General features: G+C 50.5%; 1 protein-coding gene across 2 annotated transcripts in view; it reads left to right on the forward strand.

Annotated features, from left to right (window-relative positions):
* Positions 1–86: 86 nt before the first annotated feature.
* Positions 87–23,316, forward strand: part of LOC144947866 (uncharacterized) — a 54,743-nt gene continuing 31,513 nt past the window's right edge. For both annotated transcript variants that reach the window (XR_013640112.1, XM_078877232.1), the window contains exons 1-5: positions 87–707; positions 16,507–16,702; positions 19,020–19,174; positions 21,411–21,533; positions 22,697–22,810. Coding sequence is in view for 1 of the 2 variants with exons in the window: in XM_078877232.1 (XP_078733358.1) it covers positions 659–707; positions 16,507–16,702; positions 19,020–19,174; positions 21,411–21,533; positions 22,697–22,810 (637 nt within the window). In the remaining variant the exon portion in view is untranslated. The remainder of the gene's footprint in view (positions 708–16,506; positions 16,703–19,019; positions 19,175–21,410; positions 21,534–22,696; positions 22,811–23,316) is intronic.

The following is a 23,316-nucleotide window of genomic DNA, read 5'->3' on the forward strand; positions in this document are numbered from 1 at the left end:
AAACCCTGATGTTCCCCCCCGGCATCTCGCCCCCTCCCCCCAACTCGCCCCCTCCCCCCAACTCGCCCCCGCCCCGCTGGCTAGGTGTGGGGGTTAGAGGGGGTGGGTGGAGGGGCCAATGGGAGTGAGCGGTGGGGGCGTCCCACGCGTGGCCCCCAGACAATGGGAACGGCGGCGGCACGCGACGGAAAATCGTGGGGAGCGAGATGGAGAGCGAGAGGGGGAGAGAGAGGGAGGAGAGGGGGAGAGTGAGAGGGAGGGAGAGCGAGAGAGAGGCGATGTTCATTAGTGCAGTGAGTGCTTGTGGCAACAATCGTAAGGGCCCTTTTTTCAATGTGCCAATCGATTGCATCCTCTATGGAAGAGGGGACTTGCTTTGCTGCCCTTTAACCTCTCCCCACCCCCCTCCTTCTTGGCCATCATCGGCGCAACACCAAACGTAGAGCTTCTGCTGCTGCTGCTGCCCGGAGCGCGGCTTTGGCAATGGCCTAGGAGGCTATTCGGGCACCTGCTGGGGGCTGTTTCGTGGTGCGTTGGTGCGTGATGCTGCGCGGAGTGTCCCTGTGCGCACGCCGCTAAGATTGTTGCGACGTGACAAGAGCGGCAGCGGCCGCGGCGGCAGAGAAGGAAGAAGAAGAAGCCAAGGACGGGGAGCACGATGAAGATTTCGAGAATCCTGCTGCTCTTCATCCTCTGCTTTCTCAACGGTGAGTCGCGCGGGGCGTTCAGTGTCGTCATCATCATCATCGTCGTCGTTGTTATTCCTCGGGATCTCAGGGGCTCCGCGGATAAAGGGACCGGGAAAGTTTAGAAAAAGGGAACTTAGAGCATGATGAAGGTCTTTGTGTGGCTTCGATTGCGTGAATATAAATGTGTCGTTAAACTAACCACCACCCGACATAGTAAGGTCTATCACGTAAACAGAACGTGCCAATTCGTTACTCGCTCAGCACACCGGTGTGTTGGAGAGTGAACCCACAGCGTGACGTTCCGCCAGTAATTGCAACCAGCACCATCAGGCAACAGCCAGAACTATGGAGACATCCTCCTCCTGTCTCTATTATGGATTATATTGGTCGCGACAGCCTACGTGCTAAACTGAACTCAAATCGTTCACCTGTTGAGTCAGACTGGCTTGCATCGATGAAAACTCAATATTTTTTTACGAAAAATGTGGTTGCAGATCAACCTCATTATTTTCCGTGGAGTTTCAAGTTTTAATGGCGGGATAATAGCAATGAGTGTACAGGGCCCCTCTTGATTAAAAATAAAAGCGCCTTTAAAGAAATACGTTTTGATTTATACAAGCTAAGTAGGTGTCGACCTTGGTTAGTACAGGGACTCCTCTACTTACGAACGAGTTAGGGTTCCAGAGGAATGTATGTAAGTGGATTTGTTCGTAAGTCCAACTTCACTCGTGTTGATTCCAAATATGTTGCACGGCATGTACACTAAACACGGGGGATGGCTTCTATAGTTGTATAATCTTCTGTAAATGTAGATGGTTCTTCATGTTCTGCAGATGTAGATGCCACTGGTTCTTCATGTTCTGCAGATGTAGATGCCACTGGTTCTTCACGTTCTGCAGATGTAGATGCCACTGGTTCTTCATCTTCAGATGTAGATGCCACTGGTTCTTCATGTTCTGTGGATGTAGATGCCACTGGTTCTTCACGTTCTGCAGATGTAGATGCCACTGGTTATTCACGTTCTGCAGATGTAGATGCCACTGGTTATTCACGTTCTGCAGATGTAGATGCCACTGGTTATTCATGTTCTGCGGATGTCAATGCCACTGGTTCTTCACGTTCTGCAGATGTAGATGCCACTGGTTATTCACGTTCTGCAGATGTAGATGCCACTGTTTTTTCACGTTCTGCAGATATAGATGCCACTGTTTTTTCACGTTCTGCGGATGTACATGCCACTGGTTCTTCACGTTCTGCAGATATAGATGCCACTGTTTTTTCACGTTCTGCGGATGTAGATGCCACTGGTTCTTCACGTTCTGCAGATGTAGATGCCACTGGTTATTCATGTTCTGCGGATGTAAATGCCACTGGTTCTTCATGTTCTGCAGATGTAGATGCCACTGGTTCTTCATGTTCTGCAGATATAGATGCCACTGCTTCTTCATGTTCTACAGATGTCAATGCCACTGGTTATTCACGTTCTGCAGATGTAGATGCCACTGGTTTTTCACGTTCTGCAGATGTAGATGCCACTGGTTCTTCACGTTCTGCAGATGTAGATGCCACTGGTTATTCATGTTCTGCGGATGTCAATGACACTGGTTCTTCATGTTCTGCAGATGTAAATGCCATTGGTTATTCATGTTCTGCGGATGTAAATGCCACTGGTTCTTCATGTTCTACAGATGTAGATGCCACTGGTTCTTCACGTTCTGCAGATGTAGATGCCACTGGTTATTCATGTTCTGCAGATGTAGATGCCACTGCTTCTTCATGTTCTACAGATGTAGATGCCACGGGTTCTTTTGCTATGCAGATGCCACTACCGCCATCTATTGCGCGGCGGTTTAACATACGATTCTCGTTCCGAACAAGCAACTGGACAGGTTTGTTCGTATCTCTGAAAGTTCGTAAGTCGAATATTCGTAAGTAGATGAGTCCCTCTAGCACTTTGCATGGGAGACTGCCTGGGAATCCTGGCAGGTGTTGGTGGGCTTTGAGCAGGGAGTTTGGACGGGACATGGCAAAGCAGCGAGTGAGTTCGTGGACCTGTTTGTGTGGGACTCTGAGTGTTACTTCCCCGTATGTGTGGCGGGGTGTGGATAAGTGGGTAATCCATACCCAAAGGGCGTAACGATGGGGGGGGGAGAAGGTGGCAGAGTCGTGTGACGCGTAGGGGGCCCAGACGGCCACGAGGGGGTCCAGAATGAACAGATTAACAAGATTTATTTTTAAATAGTCCAACAGTGAACCAAAAATGCCCAAAAACACATGGTTACAAGTTTAAAAAATTTCATTGCCGAAAAAATGCACACAGTGTAAAATCTAGCAGCGCTATTGCTGGTGTTAGTGACTTAACAGCCAGGTTTATTTTCTAACTGATAAGCGCATGCAAGCAAGACGCACAATAACTTAATAGTGAGTATTGTACCTTTACATATTTTTTTTAACACTGTCACCATGAGACTATCTTCCTAAATCCAACACACGGTGAAACTAAAGTAATATTTTTAGTTAGAGCCTCACATAGTATTGTTATACGGGGTTAAAATATCCGTCAGTAATTTCAATAAAAGGTGAGTCGAGAGAAAGGAGGGGAGCCCACAGTCAGATCTCGCATTCCCACCCCACTGAGATAGTGAGCTGTACCTACCCCCAAGCCATCTGTTGCATCTGCTGGAGTCTTGTGCTGAGGATGTTGCCACTCTGTAGCCAAGGTGGATTCCCATCATTGGCTGAGGCCCATCATCATCATCGCCGTCGTAATTCCTTCTGGGCGTGTAAGTGAGTACCACCTGGTGATATCTCGCTAAGTGGCAGCATCCTTTGCTTGCTCGAGTGTTAGATAGGACTCGTCTCCTGCCGTAGGATCGTGGATTTTCCACCACAAGCTCATGCCTGGCAAAATATACGTTGAGTCGAGGAGTCAAAAGTGTTTCACTGCTCAAAACGTGCACTGGGAAATGCTCACCTCGTCTTTTTTTGTTGTTAAAACCTAACACCCGACATCAAATCTTCATAAGCTGTTGAATAACAATGGATTTTTTTAATTGTTTAATCCTCGACTATTTAAAACCCAACAGCACATTTGTGAAAAAGCCCCCTGCAGCATTGCAACATTAATCAGGCCTCGTGCATGACAATTATTCTAATTTATAACGCGCATTCTATCCTAGGATCACAATGCGCAATGAATGAAAAGCAGGAAACAAAAACAGAACCGACCAAACTAGAGTGGGAAGGCCACTTGAAAATAAATTGGGTTTTCGAATCAGATTTAACTATATGACACCGACTCAGATTGCCTGAGTTGAAGTGGCGAGTGGTCAATACAAAAAAAAACATTGTAAGCCTTGGTGGTTGTACACTCTTTGGTTCTTTCGGTAAAGTCACGTAGGTAAAGAAAATGAAATAAATCAAATCACGACGTTTCGGACACAACACAAGCGTCCGTCATCAGGTGGGACAACCACAGCAAAAGGCAGCTGCTGAAATCTTCTGGAGTCTTCTGCCTATTTCAGCAGCTGCTTTTTGCTGTGGTTGTCCCACCTGGTGACGGACGCTTGTGTTGTGTCCGAAACGTCGTGATTTAATTTATTTGATTTTCTTTACCTACGTGACTTTACCGAAATAACCTAAGAGTATGGATCCTTGCAGTCACGAAAACATCAAACCTTGGCGGTGTATCGCACTCGACTCACGAGGAACTGAGTTCAAATCAGCCCATCATCATCAATCACCGATCTCCGTGCCTGGCCAACGGTGAAACTAGCGATGGGCTACATTGGGCCTTCACGGCATTCCCCTGAGCGCCAGGCGCTGTTGCTGATTCACGGACACGATGGGCGGGAGTGTCACGGGGGCTGGGCGATGTTTACCGTGCGTCATCCCAATTGACAGGCCACGGTGGCGAGATGTGAACTACCTCGCCTGGTGTGCAGGAGGTCGTGGGTTCGATGCCGACCCTGACACCTGCTCTATATTTGGAGTTTGCGTGTCTCTTTCTCATTATCATCACGGTGGCTAGGATATGTTAACTACCTCGCCTGGTGTGCAGGAGGTCGTGGGTTCGATGCCGACCCTGACACCTGCTCTATATTTGGAGTTTGCGTGTCTCTTTCTCATTATCATCACGGTGGCTAGGATATGTTAACTACCTCGCCTGGTGTGCAGGAGGTCGTGGGTTCGATGCCGACCCTGACACCTGCTCTATATTTGGAGTTTGCGTGTCTCTTTCTCATTATCATCACGGTGGCTAGGATATGTTAACTACCTCGCCTGGTGTGCAGGAGGTCGTGGGTTCGATGCCGACCCTGACACCTGCTCTATATTTGGAGTTTGCGTGTCTCTTTCTCATTATCATCACGGTGGCTAGGATATGTTAACTACCTCGCCTGGTGTGCAGGAGGTCGTGGGTTCGATGCCGACCCTGACACCTGCTCTATATTTGGAGTTTGCGTGTCTCTTTCTCATTATCATCACGGTGGCTAGGATATGTTAACTACCTCGCCTGGTGTGCAGGAGGTCGTGGGTTCGATGCCGACCCTGACACCTGCTCTATATTTGGAGTTTGCGTGTCTCTTTCTCATTATCATCACGGTGGCTAGGATATGTTAACTACCTCGCCTGGTGTGCAGGAGGTCGTGGGTTCGATGCCGACCCTGACACCTGCTCTATATTTGGAGTTTGCGTGTCTCTTTCTCATTATCATCACGGTGGCTAGGATATGTTAACTACCTCGCCTGGTGTGCAGGAGGTCGTGGGTTCGATGCCGACCCTGACACCTGCTCTATATTTGGAGTTTGCGTGTCTCTTTCTCATTATCATCACGGTGGCTAGGATACGTTAACTACCTCGCCTGGTGTGCAGGAGGTCGTGGGTTCGATGCCGACCCTGACACCTGCTCTATATTTGGAGTTTGCGTGTCTCTTTCTCATTATCATCACGGTGGCTAGGATATGTTAACTACCTCGCCTGGTGTGCAGGAGGTCGTGGGTTCGATGCCGACCCTGACACCTGCTCTATATTTGGAGTTTGCGTGTCTCTTTCTCATTATCATCACGGTGGCTAGGATATGTTAACTACCTCGCCTGGTGTGCAGGAGGTCGTGGGTTCGATGCCGACCCTGACACCTGCTCTATATTTGGAGTTTGCGTGTCTCTTTCTCATTATCATCACGGTGGCTAGGATATGTTAACTACCTCGCCTGGTGTGCAGGGGGTCGTGGGTTCGATGCCGACCCTGACACCTGCTCTATATTTGGAGTTTGCGTGTCTCTTTCTCATTATCATCACGGTGGCTAGGATATGTTAACTACCTCGCCTGGTGTGCAGGAGGTCGTGGGTTCGATGCCGACCCTGACACCTGCTCTATATTTGGAGTTTGCGTGTCTCTTTCTCATTATCATCACGGTGGCTAAGATATGTTAACTACCTCGCCTGGTGTGCAGGAGGTCGTGGGTTCGATGCCGACCCTGACACCTGCTCTATATTTGGAGTTTGCGTGTCTCTCCCTCTTCGTGGTCACGTGGATTTTTCTCCGGATCCTCCGGTTTGTCCCTCCACGTTCAGAATCCACTTCACGCGTTTAGAGGATGTTTTTTGGCTGTGATACATTTCCACGTGACAATAAGCCACTTCGTTGGGCTATCATTTGTGGCCAGGTCGCTGCTGAAAAAGAGCTGTATAGCAGCTCAGTGGACCTTACCTGGTAAAAACTTTTAATAATTTAGTCGAGTTTGGTTCTTACCTTGGAGTCCACAAGTCCAGTCAACATGTTTCACTGGTCTGTACCACTCGAGGTATCATCACTTTACTTGTTCCAGTTTTTGTTATGGGGCCAAGTGGAATCGGTGTCTTCTCAATAGTTCACTCCTCTTGGCCGTAAAAACAAATGGATGCTTATGATGGTTTGCTCAACTAAACTAAACTATTTTACATTTTACCAAGTAAAGCCCGCTGAGCTATATGAAGTAGCTATTTTTCAGAAGTTACCTGGTCACATGGCATAGCTCAAATAAGTGGCTTATCTTCACGTGAAAATTTATGGCAGACAACCACTCTAAACACATGATGTCGAGTCTAAATGTGAAGGGGAAAACCCGGAGGACCCAGAGAAAAATCCACGTGACCACGGGGAGAGAGACACGCTAACTCCAAATATACAGCAGGCGTCAGGGTCGGTATCAAACCCACGACCTCCTGTATATTGGTTAAGGTAATTAACATCTCCTAGCCACTGCAGCACCATGCTGGTGGTGTTGGTGGTGAGGGTAGTGGTACACTCCTTCACCATGGTGGTGGTGGTGAGGGTAGTGGTACACTCCTTCACCACGGTGGTGGTGGTGGTGAGGGTAGTGGTACACTCCTTCACCATGCTGCTGGTGGTGAGGGTAGTGGTACACTTCTTCTCCATGCTGGTGGTGGTGGTGGTGAGGGTAGTGGTACACTCACCGTGCTGGTGGTGGTGGTGAGGGTAGTGGTACACTCACCATGCTGGTGGTGGTGGTGGTGAGGGTAGTGGTACACTCACCATGCTGCTGGTGGTGGTGGTGAGGGTAGTGGTACACTCACCATGCTGCTGGTGGTGGTGGTGAGGGTAGTGGTACACTCACCGTGTTGGTGGTGGTGGTGGTGGTGAGGGTAGTGGTACACTCACCATGCTGGTGATGGTGGTGAGGGTAGTGGTACACTCACCATGCTGGTGGTGGTGGTGGTGAGGGTAGTGGTACACTCACCGTGCTGGTGGTGGTGGTGAGGGTAGTGGTACACTCACCATGCTGCTGGTGGTGGTGGTGAGGGTAGTGGTACACTCACCGTGTTGGTGGTGGTGGTGAGGGTAGTGGTACACTCACCGTGTTGGTGGTGGTGGTGAGGGTAGTGGTACACTCACCATGCTGCTGGTGGTGGTGGTGAGGGTAGTGGTACACTCACCATGCTACTGGTGGTGGTGGTGGTGAGGGTAGTGGTACACTCACCATGGTGGTGGTGGTGGTGGTGAGGGTAGTGGTACACTCACCATGGTGGTGGTGGTGAGGGTAGTGGTACACTCACCGTGTTGGTGGTGGTGAGGGTAGTGGTACACTCACCATGCTGCTGCTGGTGAGGGTAGTGGTACACTCACCATGCTGCTGCTGGTGAGGGTAGTGGTACACTCACCATGCTACTGGTGGTGGTGGTGAGGGTAGTGGTACACTCACCATGCTGCCAGCGTTATTTTTGCTGAGGGCAACCAAGGAGTGCTTCAGACGCGGCTCGCCCCTCACGTCTAAGTGCTCGATGTGTGTGCTCGCGTATTTTATCAATCTATTCCCACCATCGTAACGCAATCATCACGCCGTGTGTTTGAGGACTCTACTCATTAATATAATGATTCAGTTTAACACGTAGGCTTTCACTACCAATATCATGCATAATACAGGTTTTTTTTACGCGACCTAACACAAAAAACCCGTATTACTTCTTATAATCTCTCCATCCCAATCAACTTGAGACTCGAGTGAATCACGTGACTTGTGGCCACTCCCACTCTGAACCCCTCCCCTCTCTCCCCGCCCACTGTGTAAACAGACGCCGCTCTCCATCTGTGCAGCTCCCTCCTTCCTGCCTGCTCTTCTTCCTCCGTTTCCTCCCCTCTCATCATCACCATCATCATCCCCCTAGCATCATCATCACCATCTCATCATCACCATCACCCTCTCATCATCACCATCATCATACCCCTAGCATCATCATCATCACCATCTCATCATCACCATCACCCTCTCATCATCACCATCATCATCCCCCTAGCATCATCATCATCACCTTCTCATCATCACCATCACCCTCTCATCATCACCATCACCCTCTCATCATCACCACCAACTCATCATCATAATAATCACCACCCTCTCTCATCATCTCCCTCCCTCTCCCTGCTGCCCATCTCGAGCCGTGCCCTCCTCGTCCCTGTCCGTCACGGCCTCCCTGCCCTCTCCCAGCTCACCTGGCCTGCTGCTGCCCTTTTGCGCGAACCGCCTCTACCCCTCGTGGTGCCGAGCCGCGGGTGTTCATCAGTTCTACAGCGGAGCGTTGCCTCGTGAGGCGCGGCGGATGCGTTCCGGAGTTGCTTGTGAATATCACATACCGCAGAGAATGATGTTGGCACAGCTGCCAACCCACACGGACTACCCCGTGTTCTTCTACTGGACAGGGAAATTGAGTTTTCAGGTCCATACAGCAACCAGCCATTTCAACACGGGAAAACAATTGTTTTTGTTAATTGTTTTTTTTTACCCTTTTATCCGGCAACAAAACTGACACCTTTTTTTACAAGGAGTCATGTTTGCATAGACCACAATACCTGCAGTCATAATGCAAACAAAAAACATAACTCTGATAATGTATGCACTGTTCTTGAAGTTGAATGGTCCACACCCGAGACAGCTTTCCTTAGAGCCTAGTCTCACATAGTGTTGGACCAGGTGCACCATGTGAGACTAGGCTCTAGGCTCTAAGGAAAGCTGTCTCGGGTGTGGACCAATCAACTTCAAGGACAGTGCATACATTATCAGAGTTATGTTTTTTGTTTGCATTATGACTGCAGGTATTGTGGTCTATGCAAACATGACTCCCTGTAAAAAAGGTGTCAGTTTTGTTGCTAGATAAAAGGGTAAAAAAACAATTATCATATTTTTTATTGGCAAATGAGGTTCCAATGGGGTACAATTGTTTTTGTCTACTTGTTTGTGTTTCTCCCTCGTGATGGGACTGTGACGTTGAGATTTCTAAGGACACGGGGTAACCAATAAGGTCTGAATTTGTCTATAATCAGGTAGGGCACTGATACGGGGTTGCCAGGTATGTGTGTTCTTCACGACTTATTTGTGTACACTTCCTATACTTTGCACTATTGTTGTACTGTACATATCTGAAAAAGAGCTTTGTAGCTCATCGGATTCCTCCAGCATCAATAAAGATTCTGAAGCTGTTGCCTCCGATTAGCACGGTTGGCTACGATATGCCGCACAGCAATATGCCGCAGAGCCACGCGGCGCGTAGGGCAATTTGGATGGCGCAGGGGCTCTACGCCACAAACTGGAATGTTTTTTTGTTTTTATCACGTGACGTGACCCATAAATCAATTTGTGAAATTGATGGGCGAAGGTTCTGGAAGTAGAATCGCAGCAGCTGCTGTTACCTTGAGCACCTGCAACGCAGGAGCAAGACCACCAACAACCGCTGTGTTGTGGACCAGCTTCGAGAGGCTGTGTATTGTGGGGCCTGTGTGTGTGTGACCCGCATTTGACTCCCCTGTTAATAACACAAAGCAATCACCCCAACCACTTGAAGGTACATAATAGAGGGCAAGGGGGGGGGGAGTCACCACCCGACAGAGCCCAATTAGTGAGGTTTGTCACGTGCATAAAACGTCGCAATTCGTTACTATGCCAGCACTCAGCGGTTGTGTGTTGGAGAGTAAACCCACAACAACGTTTACAATGCGAGTACCGTGACGTTTCGCCGGTAATTACAACAACCAGCATCAGGCGACAGCCAGAGTTGTGGGGAAATGCTGCTCCGGCTTTGGGTCTTCAATAGAGGGGGCGAATGTGCGGTCGTCACTCGTGAGCCAATCAGGTGCGAGGCCCAGAGGGGGGTGTTAACTTTGAAGTGACATCACAGCAGCGGAATTTAAGTTGCAGGGGTAACGATCGCCTCGCTAAAAGGGCTTGTCAGAAGTCGCTTTTAAATATAGTTTTTCTTTCAGTTTTAATTATGCAACAAAGATTCAAAGTTTGTTGGTGTCGAGCAGCCCCACCTCGGTTTCACACACAGTCCACGTGTTGTTTGGATTGCATCTTTTTTTTCTTTGAAAGTTTTTATTTCAAGTCCACGCTAACCCGGTGCGGAGCACCGATCACGGACGGAGACATTCCGATATTGGTGCGGCATGGCGTTGTGAAGGGGGGGGGAGGCGTAGAGATTGTGCTCACTGCCCCGCCAATGTGGGGAAGCATCTAGCAAAGAATTCTTCTTCTTCTTTGGTACTGCATGTAAACAACAGTTGTGTATGCATATCATATTTAAATTAACACGACCAATGTTATTCATAGGAGTAAAAAGGTAATTTTGGGTTCGATCGTGTAAGTATAAATGTGTCGTGAACCCACCACCGCCACCCGACACAGCCCAATAGGTGAGGTTGTTGTCACGTAACGTGTGTGTTGGAGAGTGAAACCCACGACATTTACAATTCGAGTCCTGCGACGTTTCGCCGGTAGTTACGACAACAACTACAAAAACAACACCGACGACAACGACAATAACAATAACGACAACAACAAGGACGCTTCAACCAAACAAACCGAAGGCGGCAGCAGACGACGCTGCCACGTGGCTTTGCAGCGATACCGCCAGGGGCGGTGTGTGGCTCCGCTCGCTCATCAGCAATGTGGTTATATGGGACCGGGGCAGGTAAAGGAGAAAGATGACGAAGACAAAAGGGGAGAAGGGGTCACGGGAAAGTGGTGGGAGGTCAATGTAGTAAAACGCCACGAATGGAATAATTCACGCGCGACGTCTGAGCTTGCGAGCTTACGTCTCTCGGAAACAATCATCTGCTTCGGATTGCACTTTGAAATGCCCGGTATATAAACCCTCCGGAATAGCTTCCACTTGCCTTGTGTCGCGATGCAATGGAGGGTTCGTAAAGCTTGCCTCCAGCGCCAGAGAGCATGCTCACTCTGTAGACGTGGAGAGACAGTTAAGAGGCAGGACAAGAAGGCCTTGAGTCTGGACTTGAACAGGGGCCAGCAGCAAGCAGGGAGTCGACAGCGCGGGTGGCTGGGGTGAAGGGAGTTGTACGTGTGTATGTTGAAGCTATTTTGCACCCTGCGTAACCAACCGCGCTAATCGGAAGTGCTGGGGGAAGGACAACAAACTAAACACAAAATGCAGTTCTAAAGAAATGTGTTTGTCAATCAAGATGATGATTTAAAAGTGCAAAGCTCCCAGTGGCTTCCTAACGTCGGAAGGAAGAGCGTTCCAGACGGCCACAGAAGAGCGTCTGAAAGCATCTCGCGATGCGGTGACCACCGTCTTTGTGTCTTTGTTCGATGGTGAGCCAAAATCCGCTGCTGCGAGGATGACCGGACTTCGAGTGCCGGTTGAGCGACCCCCTCATCGGCAAGGTGGTGCCGGTCCACCTGCCCGTCCCGTGGCACCGCGAGCGTCGTCGCGGTGTCTGCGTGCGATCTGCGCCGTGTGCCTGGAGGGAGCGGTGGCGCAGCGATTAGCGCCGCGAACCCCCTGCGACGCGAGTTGGCTTCCCGCTCACGGCCAGCATTGGTGACGAAATATTTCTGTGGGCAGACAAAAGGTGGCCGGGCAGGGACCGGTTGTTTTGGGTCTTTCTCCGGCCACACTGAACCCCTCGTACGCCAAAGCGGCGGGCCTTTGACGGGCGCCGCCACGCGCTCACGGCGCGACCTCCTCGCCCCAACGGTCTGGCCAAAGGGGGCGTGGATTTTTCTCTGGGTCCTCCGGTTTTCCCCTCCAGATTTAGAATCAACAACACTGCGTTTAGAGCAGCGATTCTTAGCCTGGGGGGCACGCAACCCCTGTGAGTGCGAGATGCCCTTTCTGGGAATGCGAGACATGGCCAGATATTTTTAGAAGGTAAATAATCAAAAACACAAATTAAGCACGGGCACGTAAATAAATCTACTTTGTTTCATCAACACCGATGTATTTATTAACATTTTACATAATTTTTTACGATTGAGAGAACCAAAGCTTTACAAGGCTGCAGTAAATGTTGAGAACCACTGCTTCAGAGCATTTAGCTGCTATCAATGTCCACACGATGAGCCAATTTGTTGAGCTTATCATTTGTAGCCAGGTCACTTATGAAAAGAAGAGCTGTTTAGCTCAGTGGGCTTTACGTGGTAAAAACATATGTGAAGGGAAACCTCTACTTGCGAGTTCCAGTGGTCTGTTCGTAAGTTCAACTTCACTTCTGTTGATTCCAAATATGTTGCACGGCATATACACTAAACACGGGGCTTTAAAAGTTTTATAATCTCCTGTACATGTAGATGCCACTGGTTCTTCACGTTCTGTAGATGTAGATGCCACTGGTTCTTCACGTTCTGCAGATGTAGATGACACTGGTTCTTCACGTTCTAGAGATGTAGATGCCACTGGTTCTTCACGTTCTGCAGATGTAAATGCCACTGGTGCTTCACGTTCTGCAGATGTAGATGCCACTGGTTCTTCACGTTCTGCAGATGTAGATGTCACTGGTTCTTCACGTTCTGCAGATGTAGATGCTACTGGTTCTTCACGTTCTGCAGATGTAGATGCCACTGGTTCTTCACATTCTAGAGATGTAGATGTCACTGGTTCTTCACGTTCTGCAGATGTAGATGCCACTGGTTCTTCACGTTCTGGAGATGTAGATGCCACTGGTTCTTCACGTTCTGCAGATGTAGATGCCACTGGTTCTTCACGTTCTGCAGATGTAGATGCCACTGGTTCTTCACGTTCTGCAGATGTAGATGCCACTGGTTCTTCACGTTCTGCAGATGTAGATGCCACTGGTTCTTCACGTTCTGCAGATGTAGATGCCACTGGTTCTTCACGTTCTAGAGATGTAGATGTCACTGGTTCTTCACGCTCTGCAGATGTAGATGCCACTGGTTCTTCACGTTCTAGAGATGTAGATGTCACTGGTTCTTCACGCTCTGCAGATGTAGATGCCACTGGTTCTTCACGTTCTGCAGATGTAGATGACACTGGTTCTTCACGTTCTGCAGATGTAGATGCTACTGGTTCTTCACGTTCTGCAGATGTAGATGCCACTGGTTCTTCACATTCTAGAGATGTAGATGTCACTGGTTCTTCACGTTCTGCAGATGTAGATGCCACTGGTTCTTCACGTTCTGGAGATGTAGATGCCACTGGTTCTTCACGTTCTGCAGATGTAGATGCCACTGGTTCTTCACGTTCTGCAGATGTAGATGCCACTGGTTCTTCACGTTCTGCAGATGTAGATGCCACTGGTTCTTCACGTTCTGCAGATGTAGATGCCACTGGTTCTTCACGTTCTAGAGATGTAGATGTCACTGGTTCTTCACGCTCTGCAGATGTAGATGCCACTGGTTCTTCACGTTCTGCAGATGTAGATGCCACTGGTTCTTCACGTTCTGCAGATGTAGATGCCACTGGTTCTTCACGTTCTGCAGATGTAGATGCCACTGGTTCTTCACGTTCTGCAGATGTAGATGCCACTGGTTCTTCACGTTCTAGAGATGTAGATGTCACTGGTTCTTCACGCTCTGCAGATGTAGATGCCACTGGTTCTTCACGTTCTAGAGATGTAGATGTCACTGGTTCTTCACGCTCTGCAGATGTAGATGCCACTGGTTCTTCACGTTCTGCAGATGTAGATGACACTGGTTCTTCACGTTCTGCAGATGTAGATGCTACTGGTTCTTCACGTTCTGCAGATGTAGATGCCACTGGTTCTTCACATTCTAGAGATGTAGATGTCACTGGTTCTTCACGTTCTGCAGATGTAGATGCCACTGGTTCTTCACGTTCTGCAGATGTAGATGACACTGGTTCTTCACGTTCTGCAGATGTAGATGCCACTGGTTCTTCACGTTCTGCAGATGTAGATGCCACTGGTTCTTCACGTTCTGCAGATGTAGATGCCACTGGTTCTTCACGTTCTAGAGATGTAGATGTCACTGGTTCTTCACGCTCTGCAGATGTAGATGCCACTGGTTCTTCACGTTCTGCAGATGTAGATGCCACTGGTTCTTCACGTTCTGCAGATGTAGATGCCACTGGTTCTTCACGTTCTGCAGATGTAGATGCCACTGGTTCTTCACGTTCTGCAGATGTAGATGCCACTGGTTCTTCACGTTCTAGAGATGTAGATGTCACTGGTTCTTCACGCTCTGCAGATGTAGATGCCACTGGTTCTTCACGTTCTAGAGATGTAGATGTCACTGGTTCTTCACGCTCTGCAGATGGAGATGCCACTGGTTCTTCACGTTCTGCAGATGTAGATGCCACTGGTTCTTCACGTTATGCAGATGTAGATGCCACTGGTTCTTCACGTTCTAGAGATGTAGATGTCACTGGTTTTTCACGTTTTGCAGATGTAGATGCCACTGGTTCTTCACGTTCTGCAGATGTAGATGCCACTGGTTCTTCACGTTCTGCAGATGTAGATGTCACTGGTTCTTCACGTTCTGCAGATGTAGATGCCACTGGTTCTTCATGTTCTAGAGATGTAGATGCCACTGGTTCTTCATGTTCTGCAGATGTAGATGCCACTGGTTCTTCACGTTCTGCAGATGTAGATGCCACTGGTTCTTCACGTTCTGCAGATGTAGATGACACTGGTTCTTCACGTTCTGCAGATGGAGCTGCCTCTGGTTCTTCACGTTCTGGAGATGTAGATGTCACTGGTTCTTCACGTTCTAGAGATGTAGATGTCACTGGTTCTTCACGTTCTGCAGATGTAGATGTCACTGGTTCTTCACGTTCTGCAGATGTAGATGCCACTGGTTCTTCATGTTCTAGAGATGTAGATGCCACTGGTTCTTCATGTTCTGCAGATGTAGATGCCACTGGTTCTTCACGTTCTGCAGATGTAGATGCCACTAGTTCTTCACGTTCTGCAGATGTAGATGACACTGGTTCTTCACGTTCTGCAGATGGAGATGCCTCTGGTTCTTCACGTTCTGGAGATGTAGATGTCACTGGTTCTTCATGTTCTAGAGGTGTAAATGCCACTGGTTCTTCACGTTTGCAGATGTAGATGCCACTGATTCTTCATGTTCTGGAGATGTAGATGCCACTGGTTCTTCACGTTCTGCAGATGTAGATGCCACTGGTTCTTCACGTTCTGCAGATGTAGATGTCACTGGTTCTTCACGTTCTGCAGATGTAGATGCCACTGGTTCTTCACGTTCTGGAGATGTAGATGCCACTGGTTCTTCATGTTCTAGAGATGTAGATGCCACTGGTTCTTCATGTTCTGCAGATGTAGATGCCACTGGTTCTTCACGTTCTGCAGATGTAGATGCCACTGGTTCTTCACGTTCTGCAGATGTAGATGACACTGGTTCTTCACGTTCTGCAGATGTAGATGCCACTGGTTCTTCACGTTCTGCAGATGTAGATGCCACTGGTTCTTCACGTTCTAGAGATGTAGATGTCACTGGTTCTTCACGTTCTGCAGATGTAGATGCCACTGGTTCTTCACGTTCTGCAGATGTAGATGCCACTGGTTCTACACGTTCTGCAGATGTAGATGCCACTGGTTATTCACGTTCTGCAGATGTAGATGCCACTGGTTATTCACGTTCTGCAGATGTAGATGCCACTGGTTATTCACGTTCTGCAGATGTAGATGCTACTGGTTCTTCACGTTCTGGAGATGTAGATGCCACTGGTTCTTCACGTTCTGCAGATGTAGATGCCACTGGTTCTTCATGTTCTAGAGATGTAGATGCCACTGGTTCTTCATGTTCTGCAGATGTAGATGCCACTGGTTCTTCACGTTTTGCAGATGTAGATGCCACTGGTTCTTCACATTCTGCAGTTGTAGATGCCACTGGTTCTTCATGTTCCGCTGTTGTAGATGCCACTGGTTCTTCACGTTCTGCAGTTGTAGATACCACCGCTGCCATCTGTTGCACAGAGTTTGAACTTATGACAACTGGACGTACAGACAGATTTGTTCGTATCTCTGAAAATCCGTAAGTCGACTGTTCATAAGTAGAGGAGCCCCTGTATTGTTGTTGTCTCTGTAGAGGGCGCAGTGGCGCAGGCGCCGTGCGGGAACACCCTGGACGAGCTGACGGGGGAGATCGAGTCGGTGGGGCGGCCCGACGTGTACCCCAACAACGCCAACTGCGAGTGGCTCATCCCGGTGACGGACGCGGACCGCGTGCGCGTGACGCTCACCATGGTGGACGTGGAGCCGCACCCGCAGTGCATCTTTGACAGGTACGAGTAACGTCGCTCGCACGTTCGTGACGACGATGACAATGACGACGGCGACGATGACGACGACGATGATGACGATGATGACGACGACGACGATGACGACGATGACGACGATGATGACGACGACGACGATGACGACGACGATGACGACAACGCCGCCGCTGTCACCACGCACAGCTTTTCCCTGATTCGGAGGCGCGGGTGAAAAAAACGGCAGACGGTTAGCGCGGGAAGGGCGGCCGCCACAAACCGCCATTGCCGATGATTGCCCAAGCTCTGAGGTCCTGTGTTGTTGGAATGTTTGGCCGACCTTCGTGGGGCGCGCGGCAAAAGGTCGCCGCCGTATGAGATCCCGCAGTTGTACAAAACATTTATTTTCCCCGGGTGACTTTTCGCCGTTGGGATGTTTTGTCCGATATCGGTTACATTGGATGGGGTCTTTCTGGTTGTGGAACTTAACTCGGAGATGACAGACGAAACCCGCGGAGAGAGAGAGAGAACACACACACCACTGCACGCAAAAGTCTCCCCGGACTGGAGTCGAACCGAGGCTCCTGTTGCTGTGAGCCACAAGTGTTACCACTGTGCCACGCAAGTTTTAACTTCTATTATTTTGTATTCCACCAGGTAAGGCCCTCTGAGCTTTGTAGCTCTTTTTTAGAAGTGACCCAGGCACAAATGATAACTCAACGCAGTGGCTTATCACGTGGAAATGTATCACAGCCAAATACTCTAAACGCGTGTTTTCAGGGTCGGGATCGAACCCACGACCTTCTGTATACCAGGCGAGGTAGTTAACATCTCGCCACCGTTAACTATAGATACGCCTGCCCGGGCGCTGTGTGTGTGTGCTGCGTGTGTGTATGTGCTGTGTGTGTGTGCTGCGCGTGTGTGCTCCGTGTGTGCTGCGTGTGTGTGTGTGCTGCGTGTGTGTGTGCTGCGTGTGTGTGTGTGCTGCGTGTGTGTGTGCTGCGTGTGTGCTGCGTGTGTGTGTGCTGCGTGTGTGTGTGCTGCGTGTGTGTGTGTGTGCTGCTTGTGTGTGTGTGCTGCGTGTGTGTGTGTGCTGCGTGTGTGTGTGCTGCGTGTGTGTGTGCTGCGTGTGTTTGTGTGTGTGCTGCGTGTGTGTGTGCTGCGTGTGTGTGTGTGTGCTGCGTGTGTGTGTGCTGCGTGTGTGTGTGCTGCGTGTGTGTGTGCTGCGTGTGTGTGTGTGCTGCGTGTGTGTGTGCTGCGTGTGTGTGTGCTGCGTGTGTGTGTGCTGCGTGTGTGTGTGCTGCGTGTGTGTGTGTGCTGCGTGTGTGTGTGCTGCGTGTGTGTGTGTGCTGCGTGTGTGTGTGCTGCGTGTGTGTGTGCTGCGTGTGTGTGTGTGCTGCGTGTGTGTGTGTGCTGCGTGTGTGTGTGTGCTGCGTGTGTGTGTGCTGCGTGTGTGTGTGTGCTTCGTGTGTGTGTGCTGCGTGTGTGTGTGCTGCGTGTGTGTGTGTGCTGCGTGTGTGTGCTGCGTGTGTGTGTGTGCTGCGTGTGTGTGCTGCGTGTGTGTGTGCTGCGTGTGTGTGTGTGCTGCGTGTGTGTGTGTGCTGCGTGTGTGTGTGTGCTGCGTGTGTGTGTGCTGCGTGTGTGTGTGCTGCGTGTGTGTGTGCTGCGTGTGTGTGTGCTGCGTGTGTGTGTGCTGCGTGTGTGTGTGCTGCGTGTGTGTGTGCTGCGTGTGTGTGTGCTGCGTGTGTGTGTGCTGCGTGTGTGTGTGCTGCGTGTGTGTGTGTGCTGCGTGTGTGTGTGCTGCGTGTGTGTGTGTGTGCTGCGTGTGTGTGTGTGCTGCGTGTGTGTGTGTGCTGCGTGTGTGTGTGTGCTTCGTGTGTGTGTGCTGCGTGTGTGTGTGTGCTGCGTGTGTGTGTGTGCTGCGTGTGTGTGTGTGTGCTGCGCGTGTGTGTGCTGCGTGTGTTTGCTGCGTGTGTGTGTGCTGCGTGTGTGTGCTGCGTGTGTGTGTGTGCTGCGTGTGTGTGTGTGTGCTGCGCGTGTGTGTGCTGCGTGTGTTTGCTGCGTGTGTGTGTGCTGCGTGTGTGTGTGCTGCGTGTGTGTGTGTGCCAGAGGTGTGGACTCGAGTCATGCGACTTGGACTCGAGTCAGACTCGAGTCATGATTTTGATGACTTCAGACTCGACTTGGACTTGCCTCATCTTTGACTCGACTTGACTCGGGACTCGAGAGCAAAGACTTGAGACTTACTTGTGACTTGCATAACAATGACTTTGTCCCACCTCTGGTGTGTGCTGCGTGTGTGTGTGTGCTGCGTGTGTGTGTGTGCTGCGTGTGTGTGTGCGTGCAGGCTGGAGGTGCGCATGGAGGGCACAAACACGTCCCAGCTGATGTGCGGCAATGACCTCTCGCGGTACAACCCCGTGACGGGACGGGGCCGCACCACGCTCACCTTCACCAGCGACGACTCCGTCACGGGCGCGGGGTGGGCCGCGCAGTATGAGGGTACGCGCACACCCTGCCCACGAAGACCACAGGCCCCCCCCCCCCACGCGTAGCCCGTCACAGACTGTTGGGGGACAAGTGCCGTGAGCTACGAGCACCTCTGAAGGCCGGCACTGTGGCACACGACGAGGTGGCTGGGTGGCCAGCACCACGCCCTGCCGCCTTTGTCTCCCGAGCGGCGGTGTTGAACACACGGCGCCGTGTACTCATTTGAGTCGACCGCACTGGGCACACACGCACACAACAACACAACAACAACCGCCATTCGCCACTAAGTGGTGGTGACGTCACCACGACGCTTGTGCCAGGCCATGTGCACCTTGAGGCCACGTGAAGTGTCGAACGCCCGCTGGCAGGAAGTCACGGGGCAGACCCAGGTGCCACGGGTCGACTGACCGAGATGACCGAGATGACTGGCTGATGCACCACCTGTGCCCCCTACTGTGCCAACTTGCTGTGCTTTAGCCAGCCGGCGCTCCGCTCGTTGTTGTGAGTGTCGCTCCTCCGCCCTCCGTTGTTGTTGGAGGACGACTGCCTCCAACTGCCCAGTAGCGTCCTTCACGAGCCTCCTCCACAGAGGCTGATCTTGAAACCGCTGGTACCGGTCATCGGCAAGTCCACTCAGCTCCACATCCTCCTGTACCACGTCACTCCATCTCTTCTCTAGCCCGTGCCACGCCCGTTTAGCCCCCTCGATCCGGCCGAACAAAAGCTGTTTGGGCATGCGGTGACTTGGCATGTGGGCTACATGACCCAGCCAACGCAGCCTTGCCTGCCGGAGGAGCTCACCGATGGGACTTTGTCCAGATCTTTCAAGGATTTGTGAGCTCTTCACACAATCCAGCCTGGTTAAACCCAGGATTGATCGTAGGCACGTCAGCCTAAATGTTTCTAACCGGCGAAGATGTTCACATGCACACACGTACACACGTCTCTCACTACAGCATTGAAACAAAGACAAAGATCACCTGCGTAGCCTATCAGTAGGCTGTTGGGGCAAGTGCTGTTTGCGACCACCTATGAAGGCGGCACGGCGCCACTCACTTTACTCCTCGTCTCACATCACCCAAACGTCTGCCTGTGTGCATGTTGAACTTCTTTCACACCGTACTTAGCCAACCGTGCTCATGGGACGTGCGGAGAAAGGACAGCAAATCAAACCCAGCGGCCCGAGTTGCATCTGGGATTAGCATGGTTGGCTACGTATGGTGCGAAAGAAGTTCAAACATATACACGGAGACAAATATCGCCCGTATTACCTCAACAGACTGTAGGGGCAAGTGCTGTTAGCGAGCGGCTATGAAGGCCGGCACTGTGGCACACGATGGGGTGGGTGGCCAGCAACCACGCCCGACCGCCTTTGTCTCCCCAGTGGCGATGTTTACACACCGCACTAGGCACTCATTTGCTGCTGAGTCGACCTAGAGGAGGCCCAGGACCGGTTCAAATATTCGCCACTGATGTTCGTCATGACGTCTAGTACCTGGGGGGGGCGGGGGTGGGTCAGACATTTGTGACGATGTGTGACGAGGGGGGGGGGCGGGGTTTGAGAAATGTGACGTCACATCAAAATGCGCAACTTTAAATAAATATAAATGTTTTCTCCTACAACATCAGAGTGCTGCGGCACATTAAATACGCACTACAATGACAATAGTTTAAAGCGATTTAAAGCATGTTTTATATTTTTTGGGGGGGGGCAGAGCTTTGTGACGTCATATTTGAGGTGGGGGGTCTGACTTTTTGTGACGCCGTGTGACGGAGGGGGGGGGGGGTCAATAATCGTCCAAAATCGCATGACGTCATTTATGGACGGCCCCCTAGCAGCACTGCCAGCACGACCCACATGCACACGTCCTCAACACCACCACGCCCCATCAGCACCAACACCTCCTGCTGCTCTAAATCGTGACCGCTAATTAACGCTAAACCACGTACATGTTTTTCTAAACGAAACATTTGTTATTCATTTTGCCAGGTAAGGCCCCGTTGAGCTGTATGTAGGAGCTCTCTTTCAGAAATGACCTGGCATCACAAATTATTGCCCAACGAAGTGGCTTGTCACGTGACGCTGAGACTGCTGCTGCTGTTGCTGCTGCTGCGAATGACGGTGATGATGGTGATGTTGATGGTGATGTCGACGGTAATGTCGATGGTGATGTCGATGGTGATGTGGATGGTGATGTGGATGGTGATGTCGACGGTGATGTCGACGGTGATGTGGCCTCTCCGCCAGTGTTCCTAGCGAACCCGCCATGCAACTCAAACCCGTGCCAGTTCGGCGGCCAATGCAGCAACCGAATCGCGCGCTACATCTGCACGTGCGTGGAGGGCACGCAGGGCCTCAACTGTGAAATCAGTCAGTGCCTGCAACACACATCGCCATCATCACCATCACCACCATCACCACCATCACCACTATCATCACTATCATCACCACCATCACCATCATTACTATCACTCTCGTCGTTACTTTTACTGACACCGCCATCATCATCACTATCATCACCACTATCATCACCACCATCACCACCATCATTACTATCACCATCACCATCATTACTATCACTCTCGTCGTTACTTTTACTGACACCGCCATCACCATCACTATCATCACCACAGTCATTATCGTCAACGTCTCCATCGCCTGCATCACCATCACCACCATCACCACTATCATCACCACCATCACTACCATCACCACCACCATCACCACCACCATCACCACCATCACTATCACCATCATCACTATCATCACCACCACCATCACTATCATCAACATCTCCATCACCACCATGACTATCATTGCCATCACTATCACCCTGACTATCACCATCACTATCACTATCACCAACATCACCATCACTATCACCATCACTATCACCAACATCACCATCACTATAACCATCACTGCCACCAACATCACCGTCACTAACATCACTACCACCAACATCGCCATCACTATCACCCTCACCAACACCAACATCACTATCACCAACATGACCATCACTAACATCACCATCACTATCACCATCACTAACATCACCATCACTATCACCCTCACTACCACCAACATCACCATCACTACCGCCAACATCACCATCAATATCTTCATCACTATCACCATCACTATCACCAACATCACCAACATCACCATCACTATAACCATCACTACCACCAACATCACCCTCACTACCACCAACATCACCATCAATATCTTCATCACTATCACCATCACTACCGCCAACATCACCATCAATATCTTCATCACTATCACCATCACTATCACCAACATCACCAACATCACCATCACTATAACCATCACTATAACCATCACTACCACCAACATCACCATCACTACCACCAACATCACCATCACTATGACCATCACTAACATCACCATCACTACCACGAACATCACCATCACTATCACCATCACTATCACCATCACTATCACCATCACTATCACCATCACTACCAGCACTCAGCTCCGTGTCTCCCCCCATGTTCTCTCCACGCCAGACCTGGACGACTGCAGCTCACGCCCCTGTCAGAACGGCGGCACGTGTGAGGATGGCATCAACTCGTACGACTGCGTGTGCGTGCCGGGGTTCATTGGAACCAACTGCGAGACTGGTACGGGGAGAGGGCATGGGGGGCGGCGGGGAGTTCTGGGGGGGTCGAGGTAGTGGTGGCATCCTCCGGGTTCCCCCTCCACGCGCTTTCAGAGCACTGCAGCGATCAGTGTCCACGCGAGGACGAGCCACTTTGTTGAGCTGCCACGTGTGGCCAGGTGGCTTCTGAGAACGAGCTGTGTTGCTCCGTGGGCCTTACCTGGCAAAATGTAATAATTATTGTTGATAGCAGCAGCAGCAAACGTAGCAGAATCAACAGTCATCAGCAGCAGAATCATTCTTCTCATCATCAGCAGCAGCAGCCGTAAAATTATCATTATCATCATCAGCAACAGCAGTGGTGGCAGTAGCAGCAGAGTCACCATGAGCAGCAGTGAAATCACCGCTGTCTTCAGCGGTCGAAGTAGTGGCAAAATGAACGTCGGTTGATCACGTCGCAGCGATCTGTACCAGCATGAGCATCATCAATCTCATTATCATCGTCAAGCAGAATGCATCGCTATGCCA

This window comes from Lampetra fluviatilis, chromosome 47 (genome assembly GCF_964198595.1).
Source record: "Lampetra fluviatilis chromosome 47, kcLamFluv1.1, whole genome shotgun sequence".
Lineage (NCBI taxonomy): Eukaryota > Metazoa > Chordata > Hyperoartia > Petromyzontiformes > Petromyzontidae > Lampetra > Lampetra fluviatilis.